The 27,329-nt window shown below is 44.2% G+C and overlaps 1 protein-coding gene across 3 annotated transcripts in view; it reads right to left on the reverse strand.

Moving 5' to 3' along the window:
- ehbp1 (EH domain binding protein 1) overlaps nt 1-27,329 on the reverse strand; it is a 182,243-nt gene that overhangs the window by 145,743 nt on the left and 9,171 nt on the right. For all 3 annotated transcript variants that reach the window (XM_008287212.1, XM_008287210.1, XM_008287209.1), the window contains exons 3-5: nt 15,799-15,856; nt 15,619-15,714; nt 10,746-10,799 (exon numbers count right to left, since the gene is read on the reverse strand). In XM_008287212.1, coding sequence (XP_008285434.1) covers nt 10,746-10,799; nt 15,619-15,714; nt 15,799-15,856 — 208 coding nt within the window. The remainder of the gene's footprint in view (nt 1-10,745; nt 10,800-15,618; nt 15,715-15,798; nt 15,857-27,329) is intronic.

A 27,329-nucleotide genomic window follows, 5' to 3' on the forward strand; every position in this document is an offset into this window, starting at 1 on the left:
GCAGTAAATTGTTTAAATGATCATAGAAACAGTTTAGAAACTGATTTTTTTTACAGCCCAGGTTCATGACAAACTCACACCATTCCACCACCAGCACCAAACTCTTCACAGGTACCCACAGAGTGAGCGGCCCGCCCACTCGGGCCCAGTGGGTCAGGCTTGTGGATAAACAGGGGGATTTGCGGAGGCCGGTGTTTTGCGGGCCACACAGGCCTGTCTCCATCGCTGGTAGCCATCTTAAGTCGCACAGAGGAAAAATAAATAACCACGAGACGGAGATAATAACTGTTCCGTTGTCCAATTGCGACTCGCCAGAACTGTCTGACCACCATCGTCGCCGAGTAACACATGACACCAAAAACAAGGCGAGATGAGGATGGAGACAAGGAGGAAAAGTCGGATTAGAGCCGGCGGAGGAGAAGGGCAGGTGACAGCATGTGAAGCAGCGGAGTGATAGAGGACGACCTCACAGATGACTGATAAGGAAGGGCGTGGCAGCCAATAACGTACGGCCGACGAGACAGCAGGACTGCAGCTCTCAGGAAATATTTAAGTTCCTCTCTACATCGTCCTCCTCACCTCCAAGCTCGGCCTCCCCAGTTCACTTCACTGCTGCAAGACCAGCGACACGTCTGCTCGAACTCTGCAGCGTTTGTGTTTGTCTGTGGATGTGTGCCTCAGTGTGAGTCTTCTGGGTCAGGCTGGGGGCAGCAGGAGGACGAGGTTCAGCTCGCTTTGTTCTTCAGAGTGGCACAAGTCTGCACACAGTGAGCTGGAGGCCTCAGCAGGGCCTTACGGGCGCCATTCTGTAACGAGCTTCCACTGAGGTCCTCCACATCTTCAGCTTTCATCAGTTTAAACTTTCACTGATTCTTGGCTATACTGACGCACAGCGACCTTAAGGTTCCCTGATATGTGACATAAACCTGTAGGAAACCAGCAGGGCTAACGTTAGGGCTAATTTCTACCCTGAACCCAACCAGTCGAGGCAGGTTTGATTAGGGGCACTACAAGGAAGCGGTGACGTTCTGCCACATCTGCCAGGACCAACCCCGGTTAGCTGGTTAGCATTAGCAGCTATGTAGCTCACTATGAAACAGGCCACAGTATTCAGTACACCTGTGAAACAGAATGCAAACCAACACAACAGCTCTGTCATTAACTCTGCTTTGAACACATTTCTAGTTGTCATAAAGGTTTTTCCAAATTATTGAGGTCATAGAGGGGGACGGCGGTGCACTGTACGGGGACCACAAGAGTCCACATGATGTAACTGTCATCTGCTCAAGTCCACGAGGGTCCGCATGAAGCCCAAGAACTGCATGAACCATAAACAATGCACGCATGCTGACTGGACCAGGATAACAAACGATGCACAAAACAAATCCTGGTTTAGAAGTGAGGCTGTGCGATGAGATTCTCCATCATTAACACTGATATGATTCATGTTTAGAAGAGTTGTAACTGAATTAGTCGCTGCTGGACTTGTGAGGCGCTTTGATTTGCATGGTGGAGCTAAAATCTCGTCTACATCCAAATGCAAAGTCAGACTGTCAAAAACATCCACAAGAGTCTTTTGTGGTTTGTTGTCTGATGCATTTTACTGTGCTATGAAAGAACCACATAGACGTCTGCTTCTAGAGTCTGCACACAGACACAGAAAGCATGAATTAGCCTGAAAGTGTTCCTAATATTTTGCCCTCCTCGTGCATGTTTACGGGGTGTCAACATCTTACACGTCCTGCCATGTTGTCCAATCAGTTTCAATATCTGATCATATTGTGTCTGAGATCATTCAGTAGAGTTGAGAGAGCGCGTTATGAATGAAGAGAGCGTCTCGGCGGGATGTTTCCCAGGTGACACTTGTGTTTTGATGTCTATTCTGGGGTCAAGTGTCACACCGTATGAGGCAAAACAAAAACCTGTTTGGGCCGGTCTGGACTCTGAACGTGTACCAATGTGCTATAAATGCATCTTCACTGTGTCTGTGAGCGGCACGACACACTGTGTGCATATATAAATGTGAGAAAGCGTGTGTACATGTGTACGTACGACTGTGTCAGTGTTTGCTGCAGTGTCTGGTGACATCTGCCGCGTTGTTGGCCGGGAGCGACGCACAGCGGGCTGCAGGAGCCTCAGACTAAGGAGATGAAAGCCGAGGTCACAACCTGGACCGGTGGGACAAGACACACTCACAATACGGCGTCGCACACGCGAGCGTAAACAACATACACACACTGTATGCGCATGGCGTACACAACATATGTCCCTCCCGCGCATACACACCGGCAGCATGTGGGGCCGCGCAAGGACGAAAGAAAAATAAACAGGACGAGGATAAAAACGGCGAAGCAGACGGAAACAATGCGAAGAAAGGCTGAGAGCTATACACACAAACACAGAGCGGAGGGAAAAAAAAGATGACGCACGCATGCAAGCAAAGCCCCACATCGTCAGGGGCAACAGTTTAATCAGTTTAATTAACAAACACATGCATGTATGCATGTAAGCAAAAACAGACACACACAAAGATAGAAGATATGGCGCGTGCCAAGCGACTGTGTGCCAAAAAGCAGAGGAAGCCTGCATGTGAGTGAGACGTATGAACAGACGTGTGCAAAGAGGTGCATTTTCAACACATATTTGCACCGATTATAGTTTCACTTCACCGTTTATGAACGTATTTCATCAGAACATGATGAAAAAACACCATAAAATTTTAGTTTTTCTACCCAAAACTCCAAATCCCAAAGATGTCAAATTTAAAATGATGTAAAAGTGAAAAAAGCCGCAGATTCACACGCTGGATTATCAACTAACCGACTCACTTTCTGACACACACTGAATAAAGAACACACACACAGCCTCTCCTGCTCAGTCGCACACAAGCATGACACCTGCCCAGAGATGCAGTTAGACACACACACACACACTAAAAAAAAACCTCATGGCAATGGTAGCAGTTAGTCAGCAGACCAGGCATGTGACGGGATGGTGTGGTGTGGATTAGGGGCCAGTAAGCCTATTAGGGCGACAGGAGGGACCACCCGGCCTCCACAGCCACCTACAACCCACAAACACACACACACACACACACACACCGAGCACCCAAACACATAACGGACTGGACGCACGCCCAAACACACAGCTCCCCAGACACAGGTGCAGCTCCTCACAAAGACACAAATATACACAAAAGGGGAAACGGATACACGCTCCTTTCAAATTGTTGACTTTTTTTTTTCTTGCTGGGAGCTCGATTGTGTACTCGCTATACTGCTGCATCATTTTCTTATTAGGTGGACTCGCCTCAGTGCAGTAAAATAATAAATTTGAGGCAGAAAATGGCAGCGTTTAGAGGTGTGATGGTAGCGTGTTGTGCCCACACGGGGAGGAGTCTGGGCATGGGGGGTAATCACAAGCATCTGTCCTCTCTCCTCACGGCGATTAATTAGATTAAATTAATTTTGAAAGCATGTGTGATCCCACACCAAGAAGCCCCCGCCTTCTTCCAAACACACACACACACACACACAAAGAGGAAATAATGTACATCCTTCACACACACTTGAAATTAGCATTGTGAGCACATACAAACAAGGCACAAGCTCTTCTGCCTGACACAATAAATGAGGTCTTTTGAGTTCTCCAAACTATTTAAGAAATGGGAAATGAGCAAAGGTGAAAACTTTGGAGACACACGCGTGCACACGAGTGCAAATTAATCCCAATTTGTCGGCCGCGGCACGGGGAGAAACTTTTGGGATTTCATACTTCATACCAGCTTTTGTCACCTTTGCGTGAATAGCCGAGGGCTGAAATAATTGTGTTTTTCTTCCCCAAGGCCCAGTCAGCGCTCACAAGCCACTGGCCTACGTAATGTGTTCCAGACAGAGAGGAGGGGAGGGGGGCAGTATACACACCACGGCTGTGAGTACAATACAGAGGGAGGGGGTGTGTGTGTGTGTGTGCGCATAGAGGAGAGAGAGAGACGCTGTGTGTGTGTGAGAGTGGCTGGTGTCATGGTTTTCCACCGTGTGTCAGTATGTGACAGTGTGTGACTGTGTGAGTGGGTGTAAGTGGGAGGTATGTGGCGTGGAAATGGCCTTAATGGAGTTGGATGTGGTCCACAATAGGCAGGACTTCACCTCAGAGAGACGACTGAAAGACAGATGGACGGGGAAAAAAAAAGAAGAGATGAAGAGAAGGAAGCTGAAACATTATCAGAAGCCGCGATGAAAATCCCTCCATTGACGGTCCATACGTAAAGTCGACACGCCGCGTTAACGCTCGGTGTTTTCATGTGCGGCGTGTTGTCCACGTTCTTTGGATGTCAACAGATTACATTGAAGCAAAGCTGAGACACAAAGAAGAGATGGGCATTTGACAACCCGTTTCACCTCTTCACAGCCACCATTAGAAGCTTTAATGCACTGAAAAGGCAGTTAAAACGCAATGTCAGGATCATTATTTACAACGTGCAGTAAACAGGCTGCCACAGATTTGGAAATTCCTCCCTTCCCGGGTGACATTGATGTAATGCGAGTGAAAAAAGGTGAAGTGTGAGGGGGAGAAAGCCGGGGGAGGAGCGAGGAGAGTGGGCCTTGGAGTGTGTATCGCTGTATATTCAATGTATTCAGACATGATAGCTTCTCACATTAAATACAACAGTCCTGTGCGCGCCATTCAAATCCTCCCACAAAGCTTTGAAGATGAGGGAAGTTGGTCTCCCATCTCCAGCTTTGGCTGATATGCAAACGCAGAGAGAATAACACACGGGCATACATACGTACACACATTAACCCCCCCGCCATGCACACACACACACACACAATCACACACACACACACACACACACAAAAGAGCCTGTCAGCACAATGCCTTCAAATATAGCCGTCCAATCTTTTGACTCTCAATTTGCCCACCTTTTTGATAATACGCGCCTGTTTGAAAAAGGGTGAAAGGCAAGGGTAGCATGCAATTTAGAGATACTACTGTGCAGCCGTTTTCAGCCTTCCACCTCTCTCCCTCTCCGTCCCTTTCTCTCCTCCCTGCTCCCTCTCTCTCCATCTTTTGATTATGCGATTCGCCTTGGCAGACGAACAAATAGAGGAGAGAAAAAGGTAGTGTTTGACACTGCCATTTTCAATGACAAAATACAATCTAGCCGGGGCCAGTAATTCGACGGCGAGGGATTAGCCTAGCGCGAGGTTGGGCCCCCAGATTAAGACGAAGCCAGAGCGCGGGGATCTTGAATTTCATCATCTTCGGCGCTCGGGCACAATGGCGTATTCTTCCCCTTTCTCCTCTGCCGTCTGATGAGGGGTCAGGAGAACTCACCTCTCCTGTTCTTCTGTTCCTCCTCCTCAGAGCAGCACTCACTGCTGCATTCATTCATGTGTCCTGACTTTATATTAGCTTAGATACCTGACGGGTGGAGGGGGGTGGGGGGGCGGCATCCGGGATGTGAGCTCGCTTTACATTCGTGCACACAAAGTCAGAAGAAAATGTGAGCAAAGACAAACACTCGGTATGTTTGTTCATGCAAACATGCAGGTGCACAGAGATCCTTTACCTACTGACACACAAACACAGACGGACGTACAGGTGACATACATGCAGACGTTAGCGTGAGTGTGTGCAGAGAGGTTTCCACAGAGCTTAGGGTAGACTGCCCTCTTGTGGTCAGTTTATATCATCCCTATATTTCTGCTCATCTCTGCACTGAACGAAAGCAGAAATGTCACATATGTTCACTTTAACATAGGGGAATACATGTTTGTTGTTCCAAGTCTCTGTGACAAAAATAAACAACCAAGAATGCACTACATAGGCAATGATAATGGGCTCAGAGAGTTCTCTTAGGGGTAATAAGCTTGCTGCTACTGGCTTGTGGGAGGCCGAGGTGAAGCTATCAGACATTTTGGGGGGACAGCATCACGTTGTCAGACATCTAGAACGCTCTGAAACCACTTCTGAGGTGACAAACGATGGAGTCGTGGACGTTCACTACGAGCCACGCTGACGTGCAGCATCCAGCAGCCTGTTCTCGTCTTTCTTTCTGCCTTTTTAAAGGCCTTTTACAGTCAAACTAGAGTCACACCTGACTAGTGTGTGGGTTAAATTTAACGGCTGAGAATTTGTTTGGCTATACTGAAGCTTTATCCAACCAGAACAACAGAAGAGACCTACTGCCTTTATATGTTCACTGAGTGTATGATAACGTCTTAAAAGCTGCACTGCACTCTGTTTAGACTTTCTATAAGCTCCAGGCATGAAGTGAGTCATGTGAAATATATGAACAGTAGCTCTACTGGTTGACATTACACCTCCAACTATGTACTATATGTCAAACCTGTCTGACTCACTACAGAACCATTCAATACCACAACTTCAGTATCAATCAGCGGCACTTACATATCAAACTAACAAGGACTCAGGAGTCTTGTGGTTGCCAGTACTTTATGTTTCTCTAACTAATATCAACCAGGACTCCTGTACATGTGATGTATGGAGGTGTAAGGTTGCTCTCCCTCCCTCCTCTATGCTCTCCATTCCTGCTGTCAGGAGGCCGGTGTGTCTTTGATCTTTCCGTCATTAGTCAGGTATGCAGAGACGCAGGCAAACCCACAAACTTGTCTTTTCCTCTCCCTTTCTTGCTCTCTCCCACGCTCTGGCCGGAGAACACCGGCTGACCTGCTTGTCTTCTCAGCTCTCTATCAAAGACAGAAAAAGGTAGAGCGGAGCCTGCCGTCGTCGCTTTGAGCTGTACAGAAAGTGACATGTCGACGCGCTCAGCCAGCTCCATTACTGCCTTTTTACTGAAAACAGACAGCACAGGAGGTTCAAACTACTTTAACACTAATACGATTTTATTTTAAAGCAGCAAAACCAATCTCTGTCCAGACAAGTGTTTAACTTTCAGAAATATTCTCTATGCAACACCTGAAAGCGCATTCACGTACAGCTGACATGTAGGCAGCAGTGTGACCATGAATACTCCAGAGGTAGAGCAGCACTGACCAACAGCAGGAGCAGGGATTTCCTTCACTGGACAGCAGCTGTTAGCAGAAACAGTAAATAAAGCTACGGTTCATAATTCACAATAAAATAACTCCTTGTAGTCGTTACTTCCAGAAAAAGATCACAAGATGGCAGCGTCACAAATCAGAGAACGGCATGTAGTGACAAATCAGAGTCAGTGTTTGCATCGTCGTTTCCATAAGTCACCATTTCTACCCAGTTTGCAAACCAAAACCAGGTCAGCAGTGTTTAAAAAGCCTCTGTTTTCCTAAACCCCGGAGTAGTGTAGATGCTAGAGGCAGCAGAGGTTTAAGGCCTGAACCCTCTGAACTCTAAGCAGTTTCTGGGTGTTTCTTTTTCCTTCTCCTGGCACATTTCTACTCACTGTGGACTCATGTTTTATTGCAATATAAAGTCCTGCACCTCTATGGAAACAGCACAACCAAGACTAGAAGCACAGAGGACTCAGAAATGTGTTTTGTGTAAAACAATTACGTTATAGTTGCAATAAATCACGAAGAAATAAGAAAATGTGTTGCTTTGAGTATTTATCTAGTACACTGACATTTTTTCAAATGCCTACAGGTGTTAATAAAACTACAGGTATTTTACTACTTTTATTTCTAATTGGTTTCTATATGTGTCTCCTCTGCTCTGTTTAAACACATCCTGCAGTTCAGAAGAAAAGTCTTGACTGACTTGCTAATGGTTTGGAAGAGGACAGAATTTTTATTTTTTACAAACTCTGGTTTATTTTTAGTAAATCTTTCAATAAGAAACTCAGAATAAAGTGATCTGATGTCACGATTATGAGCTTAGATTTGATTAATTTTGGGAGAGACCTTTGGAAAGTTTTTGTTTTCCCTTGTTTTTCACGTTTCTGGCTCTGATAAATTGAGTCATGGTGATATTTTAAAGACATCATGTCTGTCAAACCCACTGGTGGATGCTGGGGTTCAGAGGGTTTAAAATTACAACGTACCAGTGTGGATGGAGCCTTGGAGGTCTGTCCTCGATTTACTAGTGGAAGATGGCCTCAGAGAGAAAACATAAATGATGTATTTGCTATTCTTTCAAAACCTCACGCACTGCTAAAGTTTAAAAATGATTTTGTTCCGACAGCAGAAAGCTAATGTCAACATGACAACACAATAAATCTGTTAATTTAAGACAATAACTTCATAAACACCCAGAAAACAAAGTCAAAGCAACTTGTTTCACCCAAATGGTGAATGAAAGCGTTCACTCTTGGAATCACTCAAAACTTGACCAACACAAAAAGACAGCACAAGAGAGAGATCTGAACATTTTTGAAGCTTACAGTCAGTTTTCTGTACCAGTTCAGGTTGACTGGTTTTAAGGAGCTTTTGCTTGACCATGTTAAAGAAATTATCTAAATATTTAAAGTGTACAAACCAGACTGACTTCACAAACTGGGAAGGATCCGATGCACAAGTCTTCAGCGACGTTAACACAAAAGTGAAATGGTGACTAAGCAGCATCACTTCCAAGCTGCTGCTCTGGATAACCAAAACCCACAACCCTGTATGACTAACTCCCCACAGGCACCAGTTAAACACAGAAGCTACGCTGTAAATTTCTATTTTTATAGAAGCTGCTGCCAAAGTCAAAGAATCATTACTCAATGAGGAGAAAGTAAAGTTGTTGTAGCTGCTCCAGGCCTATAAAATATCCACTGTGTTCGTGCTGCACTCTAACACACAGATTCATCGCTCTGATAACAGGTGCACCACTGACTTCAATAATAAGCACTAGTTTTTATTTATATTTATCATGTTGGAGTTTCAGGCTGCAAGGTGGCTAGCGCTGTTGCCTCGCAGCTAGAAGGTCGCCGGTTCATGTCCCACTGAGGACACCCGGGATCTTCCTGCGTGGAGTCTCCATGTTCTCCCTGTGCAGTGTGGGTTCTCTCCGGGTTCTCCGGCTTCCTCCCACAGTCCAGAAACATGTTGAGGTTAATTGGTGATTGTAAATTGTCCGTAGGTGTGAATGTGAGTGTGCTTGGTTGTCTGTCTCTAAGTGTAGCCCTGTGATAGACTGGTTACCTGTCCAGGTGAACCTGCCTTCACCCTGAGTCAGCTGGGATAGACTCCAGCCCCCCATGACCCTGGTGAGGATTAAGGTGGAGAGATGATGGATGGATGTTGGAGTTTCCAGTTTAGCTATACAGCTTACTTCAATATGTAAATCGTTGTTTACATTTCTTACAGTCAAGAATCAATGATTTGCAGACTGTCAAATAAACTCAAATTAAATGATCATTTTGCTTTTTGGGGTGAAAAAAATGTTAATTTAGATGAACTGAATACCTTGCAAAATAGTGCAAATATTCACTGATATATTATATATATATATATATAGTCATTAGTGGCTCAGTTCATAAACAAAAATGTTCCAGCAGCTGAGCGAGCAAAGTCGTGCTAATTGGATAATAACGGCATCGAACCATCCGACAAGCAGAAACTTTTGGGTTGTACAACTTTGTCTTCAACAACTGTGAGGACTCCAGAAGCAAGTGGGGCAACACCACCTGTCCAACCTGGTCAACTGTCTATCTAAGCTCATATGAAGACTAAAGGGCGACCCCCTCTGACATAACCCGCCAGTCTGCTGCACAGGCTGCTGCTATTTAATGTGAACAAATTACCTGTTGCTTTGAATTTGTTTAACATGAACAAATGCTCTCTGCCATTGAAAGAATTTGTCATAAGTTCCAGACTAACTTTAAGTCTCCCACGTAAGACAAAAAAAGGGCAACATGCAAACACAAAGGCCTGATTTGTTGCAGCCGTCTGTGTTATTTAGGCGCTCCGTGTCACATAACTGGACACAGCAGACGTATGGAAAACAGCACACGCAGAGAGTTTCCAGTTTCCTGGCAGACCGCTGGGATGTGATTAAACAGGCTCCACGTCTCTTTCCCTTTGCTTCAATTCCCCACAATGCATCATTGCTGCTCACACAAACTGCTCCATAAAACTCTGTCTTCTTAACCTTTGACGTTTTTCTGGAATTTACAGCGAGCTCTAGCTTTTTGCCATGACTGAATGCTGGATACGGGTCATACAACCGCCTTGGAAAAAGTCACTGAACAGTAGTTTCAACATCACCAAATCTGGAAAAGACTATGGAAATGTGATTGATGTAAACATCATGTTATTAAATGAGTAAATAAACTGATAGAACCTTAAACTCTCACTAGTAGTTCAGTCACAAGCTGCATTTCACTCTCACACCAGTTTGTGTTGTTGAGATGTGAGCAGTAAGTAACGCTCTACTATTGTTGAAATGCAGCCCGACACCAGCATAAACACACACAGAGAAGGCCAAGCAGCCACTGTATTCATGCTTGTACACAAATCTGAGGGCGACCACTCAGCCTGAGAGGAGCCTGTAATAGCAGTAAATGCCCACATGGTGGCAGAACCTTCACATGAAACACAAAGACTACTTTCCTAGAAAATAACCAAGAATACTGAGAATCAGGGATTTCTGTCTTCTGTTTTACTTTTGTACAGGCAGTCTGGATGATCTTAGAGCAAATGCACCTCCTCACACCCTTATTTCCTACTGTAGAGTCGTCGAAAAACTAAAATGTAGTGCACTAACATGCAGGAGCTTAAAGAAGACAAAAGAAATTATATAAACATATATATAAGAGACTAAGGGGGAAACAGACAAAGACATAACTTCGTACTCACATTTTCAATGACAAACGTCCACTCTTTGTCCTCAAACTCCTCTGCATGGGGGTCCTGCAAAGACGACATAAAAAGAAAAAAAAATAATTATCAGACTGGTCGTTTTTTTGCATATAGTTTTTCATGGGCTGCAAGGTGGCTCGGTGGTTAGCATCGTCGCCTCACAGCTAGAAGGTGAGGACACCCGGGATCTTTCTGCGTGGAGGCTCAAATTGTCCATAGGTGTGAATGTGAGTGTGCTTGGTTGTCTGTCTCTAAGTGTAGCCCTGTGATAGACTGGTTACCTGTCCAGGTGAACCTGCCTTCACCCTGAGTCAGCTGGGATAGACTCCAGCCCCCCACTAGTGAGGATTAAGTGGTAGATAGATGATGGATGGATGGATGAGTTTTCATTTTAGTCATGTACTATTATACGTTCAACACAGAAAACACAGTCACTGAGTGGCACCTGCTCCACCAACACACTACTCCAGTTGTATTCACCCACTGACCTGGTTTTTGTGTCCCATTTTCCTTCTAGTACGTACAATAGATGAAGAATTGTGCCTTACTGAAGTAACTTTAGAATCACACGATGATGAGCTGCTGTGTTCTCTCAGTAACGGTCTGTGTATTTCTATACATGAGTGGGCTGATGTGAAGCAAATTAGTGCATGTTTGATTACAATAGGAACTGAACACAAAGAAAACAAGCAGAAAAATGCTGAATTATAGACGTTTCTCTGTGTGTGTTTCTGACATTCTGGGTGCCGGGGTGTGCTGATAATACTGCATGTATCTACGTTGCAGTCGTCCTCTCTGTGTAGCTTTGAGGTGATGAGAATGGACAGTAATGGAGGCACAAAGACAGTAAACAGCCCTCTTACTCTGCTGCCATGGATGACCTTCACTGCCCTCCAGCACACACACACAGGCTCATGCACAATGCACACAACCACAAATCACAACCGGACAGGGCATTTTCAGACAGAGGATGCACATGTAATGGTGCACTCTAAATCCAAGTTGGACCCATTTATATCAGACTGATACCGCTGATGTAAGATTCAAGGCCAGGCCTGGATCACTGAAGCATTTCCACACACATTACTGGCCATCCTGGAGTGACTGCTGCCAGACGTAAATCACAAACCAGGTGTGGACCTCATTCAACAACACAACTGTGCAGAAATTCACTCACATTAGCCCTGCATCTAACGCTGGTAAAGAGGCAAATCAAGAAGGGTTGATCCATGCAGATTAAGGCTGCTGCTGATGATTATGTTCTGTTGATTATTTTCTGGATTAATCAAATAGTTGGTTTGCAAAATGTCAGAAAACAGTCGATCAGTAGTCGAAGATGACGACCTCAAATGCCCAAATATATTCAGTTTGCTGTCACAGAGGAGCAAAGAAACCAGAAAAAAATCGGATTTAGGGGCTTCAATTTCTTTTAAAAAGAATTAATTGATTATCAGAATAGTCAGTGATCAATTTAATAGTTGACAATTAACAATAAATCGCTCCAACACATACAAATCAACCCCCTCCTTTCACGCCAACACTTGTTTTTTCACAGCGTTTACTCTCTGCACAGTAACACAAACATGCAAATCACAAATAACTGATTTGTCAATTAAATAAGACGTATGTGTTCATCAAGTCTGTGCAGTATCAATGCTTCTACACTTACGAGACCTGGTGAAGCATCAGTACTTTCTACTTAGGGACAAATCTGAGCAATGCTATTGATTTGTGCGTTGTATTTATTTCCACATCCAGAGCAATTTGGACAATCTGTATTAGTAGTTATGTATGTTGTCTGTTTATTTTTCTACTGATATTTTTCAAATTGTTTGCACTATCCCCCTTTGCTGCTGCAATAATGCACATTTCCCCACTGTGGGAATAATAACAGCTGATGTTATCATAAGTTATTCATTACAAAAAAACATCTGCTACGAAAATGAGGTATTTTAATGCATCATTGTAATATGTGTGTATTGTTTTCTTACTTTTTGCCTTCACAGACAAAACGCTTAATCGATCCATACTGAGCATAATGTGCTTGTTGCCTGTAGTACACATGCACTGATGGCCTTTTTGTCTGACTGCGCCGGTGACACACCCCGAGAAATCAATATTCCTGCAGTCTGGCACAACACAACGCCCACATGGCACAAACACAGAGCGCTAGAGATACAGCTGCCTCATCCTCCCCAACAGTAAACGCTCCATTATTTCACAATGGCTTCTAAAAGCCAACGGAGCGGCGCGTTGTCGGCCTCCTCTGCCTTCCGGAGCTGCTGGTGAACACGAGCTGCAGTCATTTTCTGGTGTCGTCATTAGCATGTGTCGACAGTAACAAGGATCCTCATGGGTAACATATTTCCACCGTCTGTTCTTGTGCAACACCGCGTTTATCTGGTTTGGAAAATGCAGATGCCACATTAAACCTCACAAGTCAAATCCTGTCAATTACAAACCTGTCGGGGTAAATGTAACACCGGGAGGCGGGCGGGTTACAGAGGACTGGATGGTATGAGCTGCCCACTGCCTCTGTTAGGATCGATTCTAGCTACAGAATAAGGAGCAGGAACTCTACCCAGTTGAGTTAATTTTTAATTTCGGTATTTTCTTGCCATCCAGAGCTGCCTGGTGGTGAACGTCTCCCTGAGGTGCAGGCTGTAATACTGCTGAGCTCAGCTGATTTCGTTGCAGAGCTTCGGGGCAGAAAGAGCAGGAGAGAGTCTTCCAATCACTGCTGGAGTTTGTTTTTACCTTCAGTCAACACAGTGCACACACTGAAAGTCATAAGGTGTTCTGTGTTTATAGATTTAGGCTGGTATGAACTGTATTTTTGATATAAAAGACTTGCTTTGATTCAAGAGACAGATTAAAAACCAAGTTGTTGCATCAGAGCTTGTAATATCCTCACTTATTGAGACATTATTTGACTTGAAAAACAGGTGGAATGTCCCTTTAAAGTAAAACAAACGACTCCAGGTAATGTGAAGTCTCTTTAGTCGTGAATCCACTGACATGTTGCACCCAGCTTTTTGATTCTACGCCACTTGTTTCAGCCTTCAGCCTCCGTGATTGAGTCTCACCACTTTCAATTGCATAAAACTATTCCAAGCTGACCGTAGGCTGTATGCACACAACAGTAGAGACACAAAAAAAATAAAAAGTAAGTGGGGAAAATTTAAGTATTTGGCAAAGTAAGAACCCACACATTTTTCTTAACAGCTTGTGGAGACAAACCAGAAATGTAACTGCATTTGGTCTGTGTCTGTCCAAACATTTCATAAACCATAGAAAGGCCTGAATTCCAAAACATGATTGCACTAAATAAAACTGTGAATAACATGAAGACGGTAAGAAACATGAACACAGTCGTGACTCGATAATCCGACCCTTAATGTCACCAATCAGGATGACGGCGTATTATCTGACTGAACAATCCCACAGATTGGCTACGTTCACACTGCAGGACTTGATGCTCAATGAGGATTTCTTTGTGACTTCCTTCACGTTTCCACTTCAATGCGACTTGTATGTGATCTGCTGTGTGAACTTCATACGAGCCAAAAGTGTCCCGCATGCGCAGAAGAGGACACGACGACGTCACACGCAGCGAGCGTGCTCAGTGTTTATGGAAGTAAACATGGATGGTAACGGTGGAGCGTATCTGCCACTCCCCCGCCGCCACCGATGGAGGAAACAGAAGTGTGAGCGCTAACTAAACTAGCATCAGCAGCCAAGTACTGCCTGTGTGTTCTGGACACTTCCACCCCGTCAGAGCGCTGCCCCGGGGTGGAAGTGTCCAGAACGTGCACAAGCGCACCGGTCAGTTTGGCTGAAATCCAGCGATGCGTAGTGTTCTAACAATACACTAGTTATTATAACAACTATGAACAATAATTAACAACTAAAATTCCAGCATCAAGCCCTCCTTGTATCTCGACCTCTGTCTGGACAATCCGACATAAAAGAAGGTTTTACATTTAGTGTCGGATTATATCTAAAACCACAGAAACGTCACAAATAAATGTGTTTTAGAAAGTTAGGCAGGAGTCCTTCTGAAACTTTGAGAAATGCTCGCCCCTCTCTAGTTCCTTGGTCTATGTTTGTGTAATCAGGCAACTTTTGCTGTCAACTTAACTAAAGCAACTCGATCAGCTGGTGGTTTATGAGGGCAACATTTTCAAAATGTGCTTTATTTTCACTCCAACTGCATGAAAAAAGTGTTCTACCAAAGACATAACACTGGTGGACTGCAGAGACAAAAGTTATTTGATTTGGGCTCCATCCAGCAGCAGAGGAGAACTGTGCCTTTGGAGGCTTTGCTTTGTGTCTCGCTCCAGAAACAGCTTTATTACTTCCTCTGGGACCGGAAGTGGAAGTTCGCCCAGAAAAGAGACACGAACATGTAGAGCGGTGCTACACGAGCACTGCTAGAAAACAGAGATATCACAGTAGGTTTTTACAGCCGTCTGGAGATAAAGCAAAGTCTCAGGTTTCTGTCACTGGGACTCCTGTCTTTTCTCGCATGCCGGGGCCCCTCTGTGTGGATCCACCACCTTGTTGTTGTGTAGTTGTTGCACACACGTGACTGAACGGTAAAAAGCTACCAGCAGCTTCACAAAGCAGGTATGAAGGTATTTGTGGAGGGAGGTTCGGTTAAGGCGGCGGCGAAGGAGGTAACAGGACACTGAGCTCTGAGCCGACCTGTCAGCGCAGAGGCCCGGCATGTTTAAGTAAGCCGGGCCTGGTGACAGATACTATCCATGCGAGTGTGTCATTAACAGACAGGGCTGCACCACTGGACTGACGTTGGGTCAAAATTCCTCTACATTAGGACCCCTGAATCCAAACTGATTAAACACTGTACCTTAAAAAGCGTGACGGTGATCTCGATGTTCTCCGGTACGGGCCACACCACCACGCCTCTGTAGGGGTTTTTGATGCCGGGCTGCCAGCTGTGGGACTGCAGGAAAAAGCAATCATAATTGGAAGTGAGAGACCTGTTTTTTCATTGTTGTTTCATTATTATCTTTCATCAAATACCAACCTTAGAGGATTTCCGCCGACTTCTGCGCGTCCACACCACCACCAGTTTGTCTGGTTGCCTGTGAGGTAGAAGAGAAGAGGAAGATGAGTGGAGGAAGGCGACGGTGTTCATTCATCAGCGAAGCTATCTCTGGGCCTCCACCTGCCTACACGACATGTCCCGAGACTGTCAGTCCAATCGAGTCTGCATCTTAATGCCTCAGGTTTTAAAGCCCTAATAAGCCTCCTGCTACACACACACACACCTGCACAGTCACTCGTGGTATGAATAAATCATGATGAGACAACCAAACCCCGGCTTTGTCTCTGTGGGCCGCAGTACACACACCCGGCAGAAACACACACACACAAGAGGTTAGTGTGACAGGAAAATAGTGAATGAGGCTGACGGTTACAATAACATGACCCGGTCCAGGATAGAGTCACGCTGCACCGACGCCACGGCCAGACAGCCAAAGATCTGTTCAATGAAACAGCAACGAGAAAGTCAAATATTTACCAGGATTGTTCAAAAATTTTGCATGAAACGGGTGGAAAGTGTCGGCACGAGTGAGAAACAAAACACAGTCAGGCTGCTGATGGAGGCAGCTTCACTTAGACGCTCTTCAACCCTCATCTGTGACTGTATTTGCTGGACGTTTATCAAACAGAGTGAACGTATGTGATGTGCTTGAACTCTGTTTAGCATAATACTGTGTTGTATTCAGGGCAGCGGTGCACACGCTGTAGTAGCCACGGACCGCTTTGACATGACAGCAGCGGATTAATCATGATCGAGTGAGTGACTTCAAATAATTCCTACTTCAAGAAGTCGATACCTTTTAGACACAGACGGCCAATTCACTCAGTGAAAAGCTTTACAAATAACAATAATAATATGCTGTGACAAACTGCATCATGTCCAAGCAAACAACTTATGATATTACGGAGATTTAACCAACTTTCACACATTAAACCTCAATAAAAAGGCCTAAAAACATCATTATCGTACCCTTATTTGAGAAGGACGCTTTAAGAAATTGGGGTTCGTCCACATTTTATTCCATATTTGTCCTAAACAGAGCCAAAGAAGTAGCTTCCTGGTGAGTTGTCATGTCTGGACTTGCTTGTTTGTCACTCCTGGTGCATGTTTGCTTTGTAAAAACGAGCATGGTGGAGGAAACCAGAACAGCTCTGAGGCCTAGACGTTTACTGTAACGCATTTACAATAATATATCATCCCTATTTTTATTTCAGTTTGGTGTGTTAACCCGATACTGTCCCACCATCTTCTCCATTCATGACCTACATCATCTTTGTTCTTTCATTCACTGTAAAAAACAAATTACTACCTGAATTGACAAACAGAACATGCAGCCATCAAGACGAACCAAAATACAGTATTTACAGAACATCAGCTGGATGTTAACAAGCAGAAGAGGGAGGAAAAATGGGCAACACATCCTCTGATTTGTATGTGGTTGTAAATGTGTATTGCTGCAGGATCTATACGTCTGAGATGTGTGTAAAACTGGCAGCTGAATGAAGAAAATAATACTGAATTTAACTGAATGAGGAAAATTTAGGGAAAAGAAAGCACCTCTGTCAGACAGATTGACTGAGAAGAGGCACTAGAAAATGTTTAACTTCTGCTGTCAGGACCCGTCTGACCCCGGCTCGCCCTGGAAGTGCCCCCGTAAAAATTAATTAACTGTCAAGCCAAACTTTGGCTTTTAGTCATCAACTGAGCGCTGCAGTTTAAAGATGCCAGCAGCAGAGTTCGGGTTCCTGCGCTGGCAAGCGTCCACTCTGTGCTCTTGAGCTCTCCGGGGACGACGGTCTGTAGCTGAACCGACCTCCGGCTCTACGGTGGACAAAAGAAAACGAGCAAACTGCCCTACAGGGACTCCTTAGAATCACTTTATTGTGCTCTGCTAAGCTCTGCTAAAGCTGCACCAATAACTCTGACAAGAAACTGCAAAACATCAATACTGGGAGGCAGTTTTGTTTGGGCAATATCGCTAATGTAACCTTCAATTACACGTGTAAATGCTGCACGGTTCAATCTGGATACTAGAAGGTGACAAAAACATCAAATCTAAGTAATCTAATGACGTAGCGCCACTTTTAAATGGGCCTCTGCAACACTGAGCCTCGTCATGTACATGCACGATCTGCAACGCTCCGGTGTGAAGCAATAAACACTGGATTTATGTGTGCGAGAGTCAAAGACTCCTGAAGAACAACAGCAAGTCATTCCAGGAAAAGAATGACAGACTGTGTGACAGAAAGAAGACGCAAGAGAGAAAAAGACAGAAGAGAAAGGGAAGCTCAGAGGAGGAGGAGGAGAGTGAAAAAAAAAAAAAAAAGAAGAGGAGAGAGAATGACAGATAACAATTTCAGGCTGGAGGAGAGGCGCCACATAGAGCAGCTATTGTCCCACAACACATGCCATATGAGAGCACAAACACACAAGTATCACCCTCGGCTGTTTTCCCCTCGCCTTTGTACAATATTTGCTGCGCTATGAGAAAAATTCGAACCATTTGTCTGCAGGCTAAATGACTCGTACGCACTTTTTTTGGTGTTGTTCTCTCTTGTGTTACGACGAGCGACCTCGGGGCCGAACGCCTGCTCCTGTGTGTTACAGGAATCAATGAGAGGAGAGCCACAGCAGAGGAGACGAATGGGATGAAGACGGGCAGAGAGAGTCCTGAAGCAGCTATTCTAACATTAAGATGCTCAGTTTAGACTTTATCTTAAGTTTAGTTTGGGTAAAGGTTGATAATCACGGGAATCTCAACATGCATAAGTGCAAAACACAAACTACACAAGCTGCAATATTTTGATTAAAAGGTAAAAATGTGCAAAAAAAACAGGTAAAATTTTAAACAAACCAACCCTCCAGATGTAAATGCTTGTTTTGTACAGATTGCAGCAAAAATCCCATCATTTATATTACTCATTTCATTTATTTTTTGTACAGAGACACATGCTAAAATTACCATTACCACTAAAATACTGACTCATATAACGATTACGATACCATGTGTGTGTTTATTTGTATTGGTTGTAATGACAGCTTCCCATTATCGTCCTGAATAGACCTAGCAGAACAAAAGCTTTTGGATTTTCTGAACGACAACGCCTGACGCCCAGCAGCTAGGTGAGCAAAAGGGGAACAAAAGAGTGAAATAACGAGCTTCCAAATTAATGGATGTGTCTCTTATATGATGCTACAAGAGTCAGAATGTCCTGAAAACTCTTTAAAAAAAAAATAAAAACGTGAGTAATAAGAAGAAGTGAGAGAAAAGGGATGAACAGAGTGTCTGCGATTGTGTGTGTGGGCTGGAGAGAGATGGCAGATAAGAGTAAAAGTGGGTCAGCGGGCTCAGCAGGGGCCGAGATGAGAGTCCTCCGAGATCGACACAGATAAACCCTTCTACGTTTACGTTGAAGACATTCAGCTGCTGCTCTCGTCCACAAAAAAAAAAACCCTGCAATTAGTGAACATGTTCGACGTTTCCTCGAAGACACGCAGCATCACAACAGGTAAGAAACGAATCCATCAGACAGCTCTTTAACTGGTATTTTTTGTTTGTAATGCTGCATGTCTTTGTGAATTTATTGATAAGAACCCTGCTCTTCTCTCAGCTCGTTCGGCATACAACAGAGACACAGCGCTTTATATAAAACGCTTCTACCATCACCTACACACTGCTCATTTCTGTGGGTGTGTGTTACACCTTATCTGCAGCAGCTGTGCAGCAGAGGCAGCAGCATCTGCAGTCCTTCCATCTGTGTCTGCACTATAATCAGTCCAGTCACAGAACCGCTAAGCGCGCTAAAGCATTACAGCAGCATTAACAGCTCGGTGTAAAAATCACAGTCTTTTCCGTGCATGTGGGATAAAATGAGCTAAAAAATCAAGTGAAGCAGGGCAGGTTAAAAACTTAGCATGTCTGCAATGTGCTCACTGGAGCTGCAAGGTTTAATAAGTTCATTGATTAGTTGTCAGCTAATAAATTAAACACCAATCATTTTAATAAATAATCAGAAAAAAAGAAAAAAATCTCTGGTTCCAGCTTCTTAAAGTTCAATAGCTTTTAGTTTCTTTCCTCCTCTTTAACAGTAAAAATGTGGACAAAACAAGACATTTTTCACTGAACAAACACCTTATTAGTCAATAGATTAACTGTCAAAAACATAAATAAGTTGCAGCTGTATTATTTTATACAGTTAACTCTTTAATATTTCCAACGCTCAGTGGAAGAGATGGATCGCTAACAAACACTAATTAATCCTGAACTCTCTAACCCACAGCACGGCTCCAGACTGACCAAAATGCTTGCATATGTGACCTTTTTTTTTGAGAGTGTTCAAGTTAAAATTGCACGTGGTCACATTTGTGCGGGTGGATGGCGATCATTAGGCTGATCCGGAGCCCCTCCGGCTACTGCATTAGCCACAGTGGTGGAAAATAGTACGTTTTGTTCCTCCCTGACTCAGCCAGACTCTCCCTGAGTGATGTGTGAAACAATCCATGTAGGCTTCATCGTGGTCCAATGATGAAATGATATGTAGATGATTATTCTAATAAAACTAAATGAGGAGAGAGGAGGAGGAGGCTGGTGGAAACAGAGAGACAACTAATCACACGAAGCAAGTCAGTTGAGAAGAAAAAGCAGTCCTGTACATTCGATCACACTGGCTAGCATCATGCTAGGGCTAAAAATGTAAACAAATATTAACGGTGATTATGATTTTGGCGTTCTGCAATTAAATAAACATGACAGACTACGGTGCTGATGTTTAAATGTGCTGTGCTCATAGAAAACATTTAAAATCGGACTTGAGAACACCCTATTCACTCTTTTCCAAGTGAGGGTTTAGTCCCACACCTGTCTGAGTAGCTTCCTGGCTAGCGTGTCCCTTAGCCAGCATGTGACGCGTTTAGGGAACGTCGGGAAATTGCAGCGTCAATCGATGTGAGTGAGGAGTTGAGCCAGTTTATAGCAGTGATATCAAACAACTTCAGGGAAAGATTCCTGACAAAATGTACATAACTTCTGATCATCAAATCACTGACAATCTTTACATCAATGCTAAAGTAGGGCACGCAGACTATTTATCAGCATGCGGCACCAAAATAGAAATAAATCAAGCGCTGGTGGATGCACCAGTGCCACCAGTTGAAAAGCTAATCTGGAGCCCTGGATGATACGTGCCACTTAAAACAGAGACACTGCCCATTAAAACATTGTTTAGGAGTGTAAATGTGCTGGTGGTGTAACACTCCGGTCCCTGAGCACATGTCCACCTCCTCGCATGGCTGGAAGTGCAGGGTGCGTCCGGAAGCTGCGGCTGCCCTTTCTTTCCTGTAGGCAGGAGGAGGAAGGAACCACTTCACATTTGATACGACGGTCCACACAAACACGCCGGCAAACCCGTTTGGTTCAGCGGCGCGGCAGTAAAACACAGCCGAGCGATAAACACGGTGATAAAGCATTGTGTATTTTTAAAAACACAATAGTGACTTTGGCAAATTCCGAGTGGCAAAGCCGCCCGCTAAATAAAGATTTCCATTTTTATCCCTGAATCAGCTGAAAGGAAAATGTCTTATTTCTAGCAATATCCCACCTAGCGGGCGGGAGAGAGACTTAAACGGAACACAATGAGATGAAGAAGTCAGAAGGACGCTCAGGGTAAGAGGGAAGGCATGAGGGAGGACAAGGATGGAAGCATGGGTGGGTGTGTTGTAGGAAGACAGACGAGCAGAGGAGGATCCTGTATCACCCTGACTAAACGCTGACATTACTCAGCAGAGGAAGCGTCGACGTCTGCCGACAGACTGCATGTCTGCGAGTCAATCACTGACATTAAGAGGGAGGAAAATGTAGATTTGTCTGCGCTATCCTACAGCAGTTCTGAGAGATGAAACACCACCGACTACAGCACTGCGGTGCATAATAAAACACTACTGCAACCCACTGATATGTAGCCTCCCAGACTAACAGCACTGCGATCCGTGAAGGCTGGTTGTCTCGCAGCACATCATGGGACGGAGGGCTGCAGTGTGAGACGTGCAAACCGAACGCAGCTGTGGGGCTACGAGAGGTGATATAAATTATTAATGCGATTTATTCTGATTTATATAATCTTGCAGTGCATTATCCAGTCACTCCAGTACCGCATCCCTACTTCACATATACCATCCTGTACCACGCAAATGTATGAGGACTGGGATGGTGCAGCAGGAATGTAATCAGTCAATTCAAACTGACAGAACCGAAAAGTGATCGGGTGTAAACACAAACTAGCTGTGACTCCTGACTCCAACATGCCTAAATAAGTCGATACCAATATGGAAACGACAGCACCACAAACACCTAAAACATCAGGAAAAACATCTTTTACATACAGGTTCTGTGGTGTCTGTTGGTTCGCCCTGAAAGTTTTTATTCTGTGCATCTGCTTTGTAGACAATCTATGAATTATCACCGTGTTGTCGCTGTAAAAGCTGCAGTGTGTTTATGAGAGAGGAAAAAAAAAGCGGTTGGCACACCCACCAGACCTGCAGGTAGTGGAAGCAGAGTGCTGCAGACAAACACCTCCTCGCTGTCTCACCTAACAGCATATACAGCGTCTGATAAAACACTGTCACTATCGCTTTTAACAGCTTTCACATTTGCTCTTCTAAACACTTCATGTATTCTATCTGGCAGGCAGAAAATAGAGAGTTCTACATCTCCAGCATGGACAGCTACTGTTTATTTAGACTAAACAGTGAGGTCCAAACCCTGCATGTTGCATTAACGCACAGCTTCTAAAATCAGATTATTTACATCCTTTGCACATCTCCAGTTGTTTGCACCACATACTATGTAAATTTACAGATTATCAAGCAAATTCCTCCATCCATCCATCATCTCTATACCTTAATCCTCACTATGGGGGGCTGGAGTCTATCCCAGCTGACTCAGGGTGAGGGCAGGTTCACCTGGACAGGTAACCAGTCTATCACAGGGCTACACTTAGAGACAGACAACCAAGCACACTCACATTCACACCTACGGACAATTTACAATCACCAATTAACCTCAGCATGTTTGTGGACTGTGGGAGGAAGCCGGAGAACCCGGAGAGAACCCACGCTGCACGGGGAGAACATGCAAAGATCCCAGGTGTCCTCAGCGGGACAAGAACCGGCGACCTTCTAGCTGTGAGGCTACAGTGCTAAATTAACATAATGTCAACATATTATCCTTTAAAAATGTTCTACTTCTCAGCGTTTATGCACAAGATCACCACCTCAAATTCATCGTATGTGCAAATCTTTGCAATGAAAGTGATTTTGATTCTGAGCTGGGGGGGATCTCTTTTTGACTGTCCAAAGTTTGTAGAGTTCAAACTGCTCGAAAAGCTTCCTTCTTACTGCATAAACAGAGATGGTGATGAAGCCAAGTTTTCTAGTCATTTTATGCCTTCACAAAATGCCGTTTCATTTTGCTCCTGTCACTGCTACGCTCTGTGTTTCCTCACAAAGCATACTGCTGCACCTGCTTGTAATACAAGTCGGTTTAAAGAGACATTAGGAAACGCTTTTTAAGCCGTAAAAAGGAACTGCAGGAGTAGTCATATTCGCCAGTCGAAGAAACTCCAAGATGATGATATTGCTGGACTTGTGTGAGGCTCTGCTGCGTAAACGACTGCCACGGCAGCTTAGCACCAACGATCCAGTCAGAATGAAAGAAATGACAGAGGAACAGCCTCACCATGAACAAGCTTAACTAAAGAATGTCTTTTTTATACCTGACCTACTTTGCAGGTTCTGATTCAGCAAAAAAAAAAAAAAAAAAGAAGCAACAAGAGGATGGCTGAAAGCAGGAAGAGACGAATGTGAAAGAGGAACCGAGGGGGAGGACTGCTTTCACTCTGCCATCAGTCACACTGTGGCCTCTTCTATCGAGACAGACGTAGCGGCGCAAACACAATCTGGGACTGTCACACTCTGCACCGCGTGATAAACTAAACACACGAGCTACGTCCACCAGCGCGCACACACACACACACTGGGCACGAAGAGGCAAACCTGAACCCTGAAATATCAACCTTTCTGAGTTATGACAACTTCTAAAGACATCATGTTGAGTTAGCTGAATTAGCTTTTCCTGTACAATCAAAAGTATTTTTAATTAGCCATCTGAAACTGTCGAGGCAGGTTAAAATAGGAGAGGGAGAAATCTTGATTAAGTTATCGAGCTAATTTCATTAAGTTACCTCAGATTGAATTTAAATCAACGAGCAGAAATTTAAATTGATGGAACTATCAACATCACTACATCAACCCATCAAAATAATGTTTACGACTTACAAGGTTTGTCTAAATCAGCAAATTAAATATTTTCTTTTCCGATCTTGCAGCCTTGCATTTAATTAAATGGTAAAAACAGATCAGTTGAAGCACTTTTTAGAGTGTACTACCCATTTCTTGAATCACTCCAAGTTCTCTCTTGGTTTAAAAACACTTTAATTGTTGATCCAACCTCAAGAGTTTCCCTTTAACTGTTTACCGTGGGATTATATGTGTTTATCTCCCCGGCATACATCTAATAAATACAACTGCATCTCAGTTTATCATTCTTACAGTTGTCTAATATTTAGCATTCATGTATCATGTCATACTAAACAACTCTGGAGGATGCTGTGTCTTTATTTTTCTGAAACAAGGAGTTTACTGAGCATAAAAAGCAGACTGTGCTGTGACAGTGATTTAAGAACTTCCTGTGGGGATTCTGATATTTTCAGCCCGCCGTGAAAATTTATAACCTCTGGAACCCTGTAAACAACATCATTTAAGCAGCCGCGGGTCTCTGACGAGGACACAAACTTCCACCAGCCAGCTGAAAGGCCACAAACTGAAGACGCATTTTAGGCGCTTTACATTTTCCTTTGAGTGTGCATTTATCTATAAATGACATCTTTGCGTCACTTTCTTTCTTCTGGCCCACGCTGACATCCCTTGACCTCCGCCTACAGAACAGCAGGTCAGTGTGTTTGGCAACCGGGACACAGGTCAACGACACGGAGTTAAAGCACTAAAGCCAGACACGAGCGTCTGGAGTGAAAGCTTAACACTTCACTAATCAGCTTGCTCGACTGTGTCTGCGCCTGGAGGTGTGATGTTTGTTTGTAGCTACTGTAAGGGAAGCCTACATGCCCCGCAGCTCTGATTTAATAATTAAATTAACCTTTACAGGCTAAACTACATCAAAACTATATACACTATGGCCAGAATTTAAGATTTTAGCTACCACTCATTTGATTAAGACTGGTAATAGTCAGATATCTGATGTGAGACGTGATCTACACAAAGTACAGAAACGGGTGTGAACGGAGACGTCGCAGTACTTTTCCAAACACTTCCATTGTTCCCAGCGAGAGCCTGAAGACACCAAGCATGACGATTACTTCTGAGGCTGCTGCGTTTTACTTCCAGTAAACATCTGGCTTGTTTCAAGTCAGCTGCTTCTACTTCTGTTAGACTTTGCGTGGAGACAGTCGTAGCTGAGGGCCTAATTGCAGACTCCGGTATCACACGGTGGCCAATTACGGGTGTGCTACAGCTGAGCAGAGCATCTAGGTGAGAGCGGGCAATAAAGCAGGCAGGTAAGATGCATGAAAAGGAAAATCCGAGGCTCCATCTCCTCCCGAGGAGCCGAGGTCACTTATGAGTTATTTAAATCTTGCTTCTGGAGAAAGTCTATAGGGAGCAGAGAAGAAGAAGAAGCAGCTGTCAAAAATAGGATTCTTAGCGGTGAAGAATGACAGCTGGGAGAAAGAAGTGAAGTGTTGTTTGCTGACAGAACTAACCTACAGGTGAAGGGGAAAACTTTCTCCACAGCAAAAAGTTTGGGAAGAGAAAATGTTCTTGTTTGACTTTGACCAAGTTCTGGAAACAGCATCCAATAAAACTAAAGGACGCCGTCTGCAGTTTATGACAAACAGAACTGGGAATGTTGTGCTGTTTCTTCAGTTTGCCGGCTGATCTCTGCAGCTCTTTCATTCCTCCCTTATCTCTTCCACAAGCTTTCTGGAATGGAGGGGGAGTCCACTCACGGCATTCACTCTTCTCTCATAAAAACACCAGACAACGTCCTTTAAAAAAATCCCATTTGCACATGTAGCGCATAACAGGAGGTTGTTTGTGTCAGAAATGTTCTCAGTTCTAGAAATACTCCGGTTTAGACGAGGGGTGGCGGGTGGAAAGAGCATCCAGGAGGTAAGACGTGACTCAAAAGACACACCACGGTCACAACTCTTGCCTGTTCTTTGAATTAAACAATCTCATCATCTCTTCACTTAAACATCGTTATTGGCATCTTTGTGCTTCTTCGTCACCCTCAGACGTTTGTATTTAGTCAGTTTTGCGTCAGTTGCATGACAGAAACAGCATCAAGACACCCTCTCACTTGTACTCCTGCAGAAAACTACCTGCCCTGTCCACACATTGGCTCAATCAGACTTTGTGCTCGGGAGCGTTTAGTCCGTTTAATGTCTGGTCCGACTGATTTCTCACATGCAGCTCCTCCTGGTGATATCTAGATGTGTTGGGAGCTGCAGTGCATGTGTGAAAACGGTCTGAGAAAGCCTCAAGTTCAAAAGCACGCAAACGAACCGAGTCTTGACTCACTCGACTGCTCAACTCTCACGAGAGAGAAACAAGCGAGACTCTGATGCAAATTCTGGCTTCCAAACAGACGGGCAAAAACAACACAGGAATGGTTGATCTCTTAATTAGGCAGGGAGCAAGAAGATGACAAGTGCGTGCCTACACACACATCAGCGCTTAAATGGATGTAAAAAATACAAATTACAAGGTACAAAGGGATTCAGAAGGCACTGAGATGTAGGACAGCGGAATCAGTGCGAAGCGTAGTCAACATCTTACTTCCACTCAACGAGATAGCACAGCGAAAGCCCGAGGCAGAGATCAGGCACAGCAGGAAGCGCTTGTATCATGTGTTGGGGAGTAACGTGAACAGGGGGATGATAGGACGCTACCTTTCAGTAAATAAGGCAACACAAGGCTCTCCTTCCTCACAAACTACCCATACCAGCCGTCAGGACTGACCGACAGCATGAAGAACAACCACAATGTGCTAAAGAGCAACTAGAAGCAGCAACAAGCATTTCCAACCTGCTGCTTTTCCCCTTTACGTGGCTATTTTCGCTCTATGGTTCATGCAAACTTTGCACTCTTCACCTCTGTTGAGGAGATATGAGGAAACGAAAATGACGAGTCGCACAAAACATGAGCCCCGTGCAGCTGGTCCAAAAAAAAACCCAGTTCTCATATAAATCATTTCAAACATTTGCTTTCAGTGTAAGCGAAGGCAAACATATTTTTTATCATTTTACCAAATACTTAGAGATACCAGAGATAGTTGACCTAATCAGTGTCTTATGCAACCGTGAACTCTGGTTTGTTTGTTTGTGAGGCTGACTTTTATTATTATTATTATTATTATTATTATTATTATATAGATATTT

The sequence above is a fragment of the Stegastes partitus genome, unplaced genomic scaffold, assembly GCF_000690725.1.
Source record: "Stegastes partitus isolate 25-593 unplaced genomic scaffold, Stegastes_partitus-1.0.2 Scaffold490, whole genome shotgun sequence".
Taxonomy (NCBI): Eukaryota; Metazoa; Chordata; class Actinopteri; family Pomacentridae; genus Stegastes; species Stegastes partitus.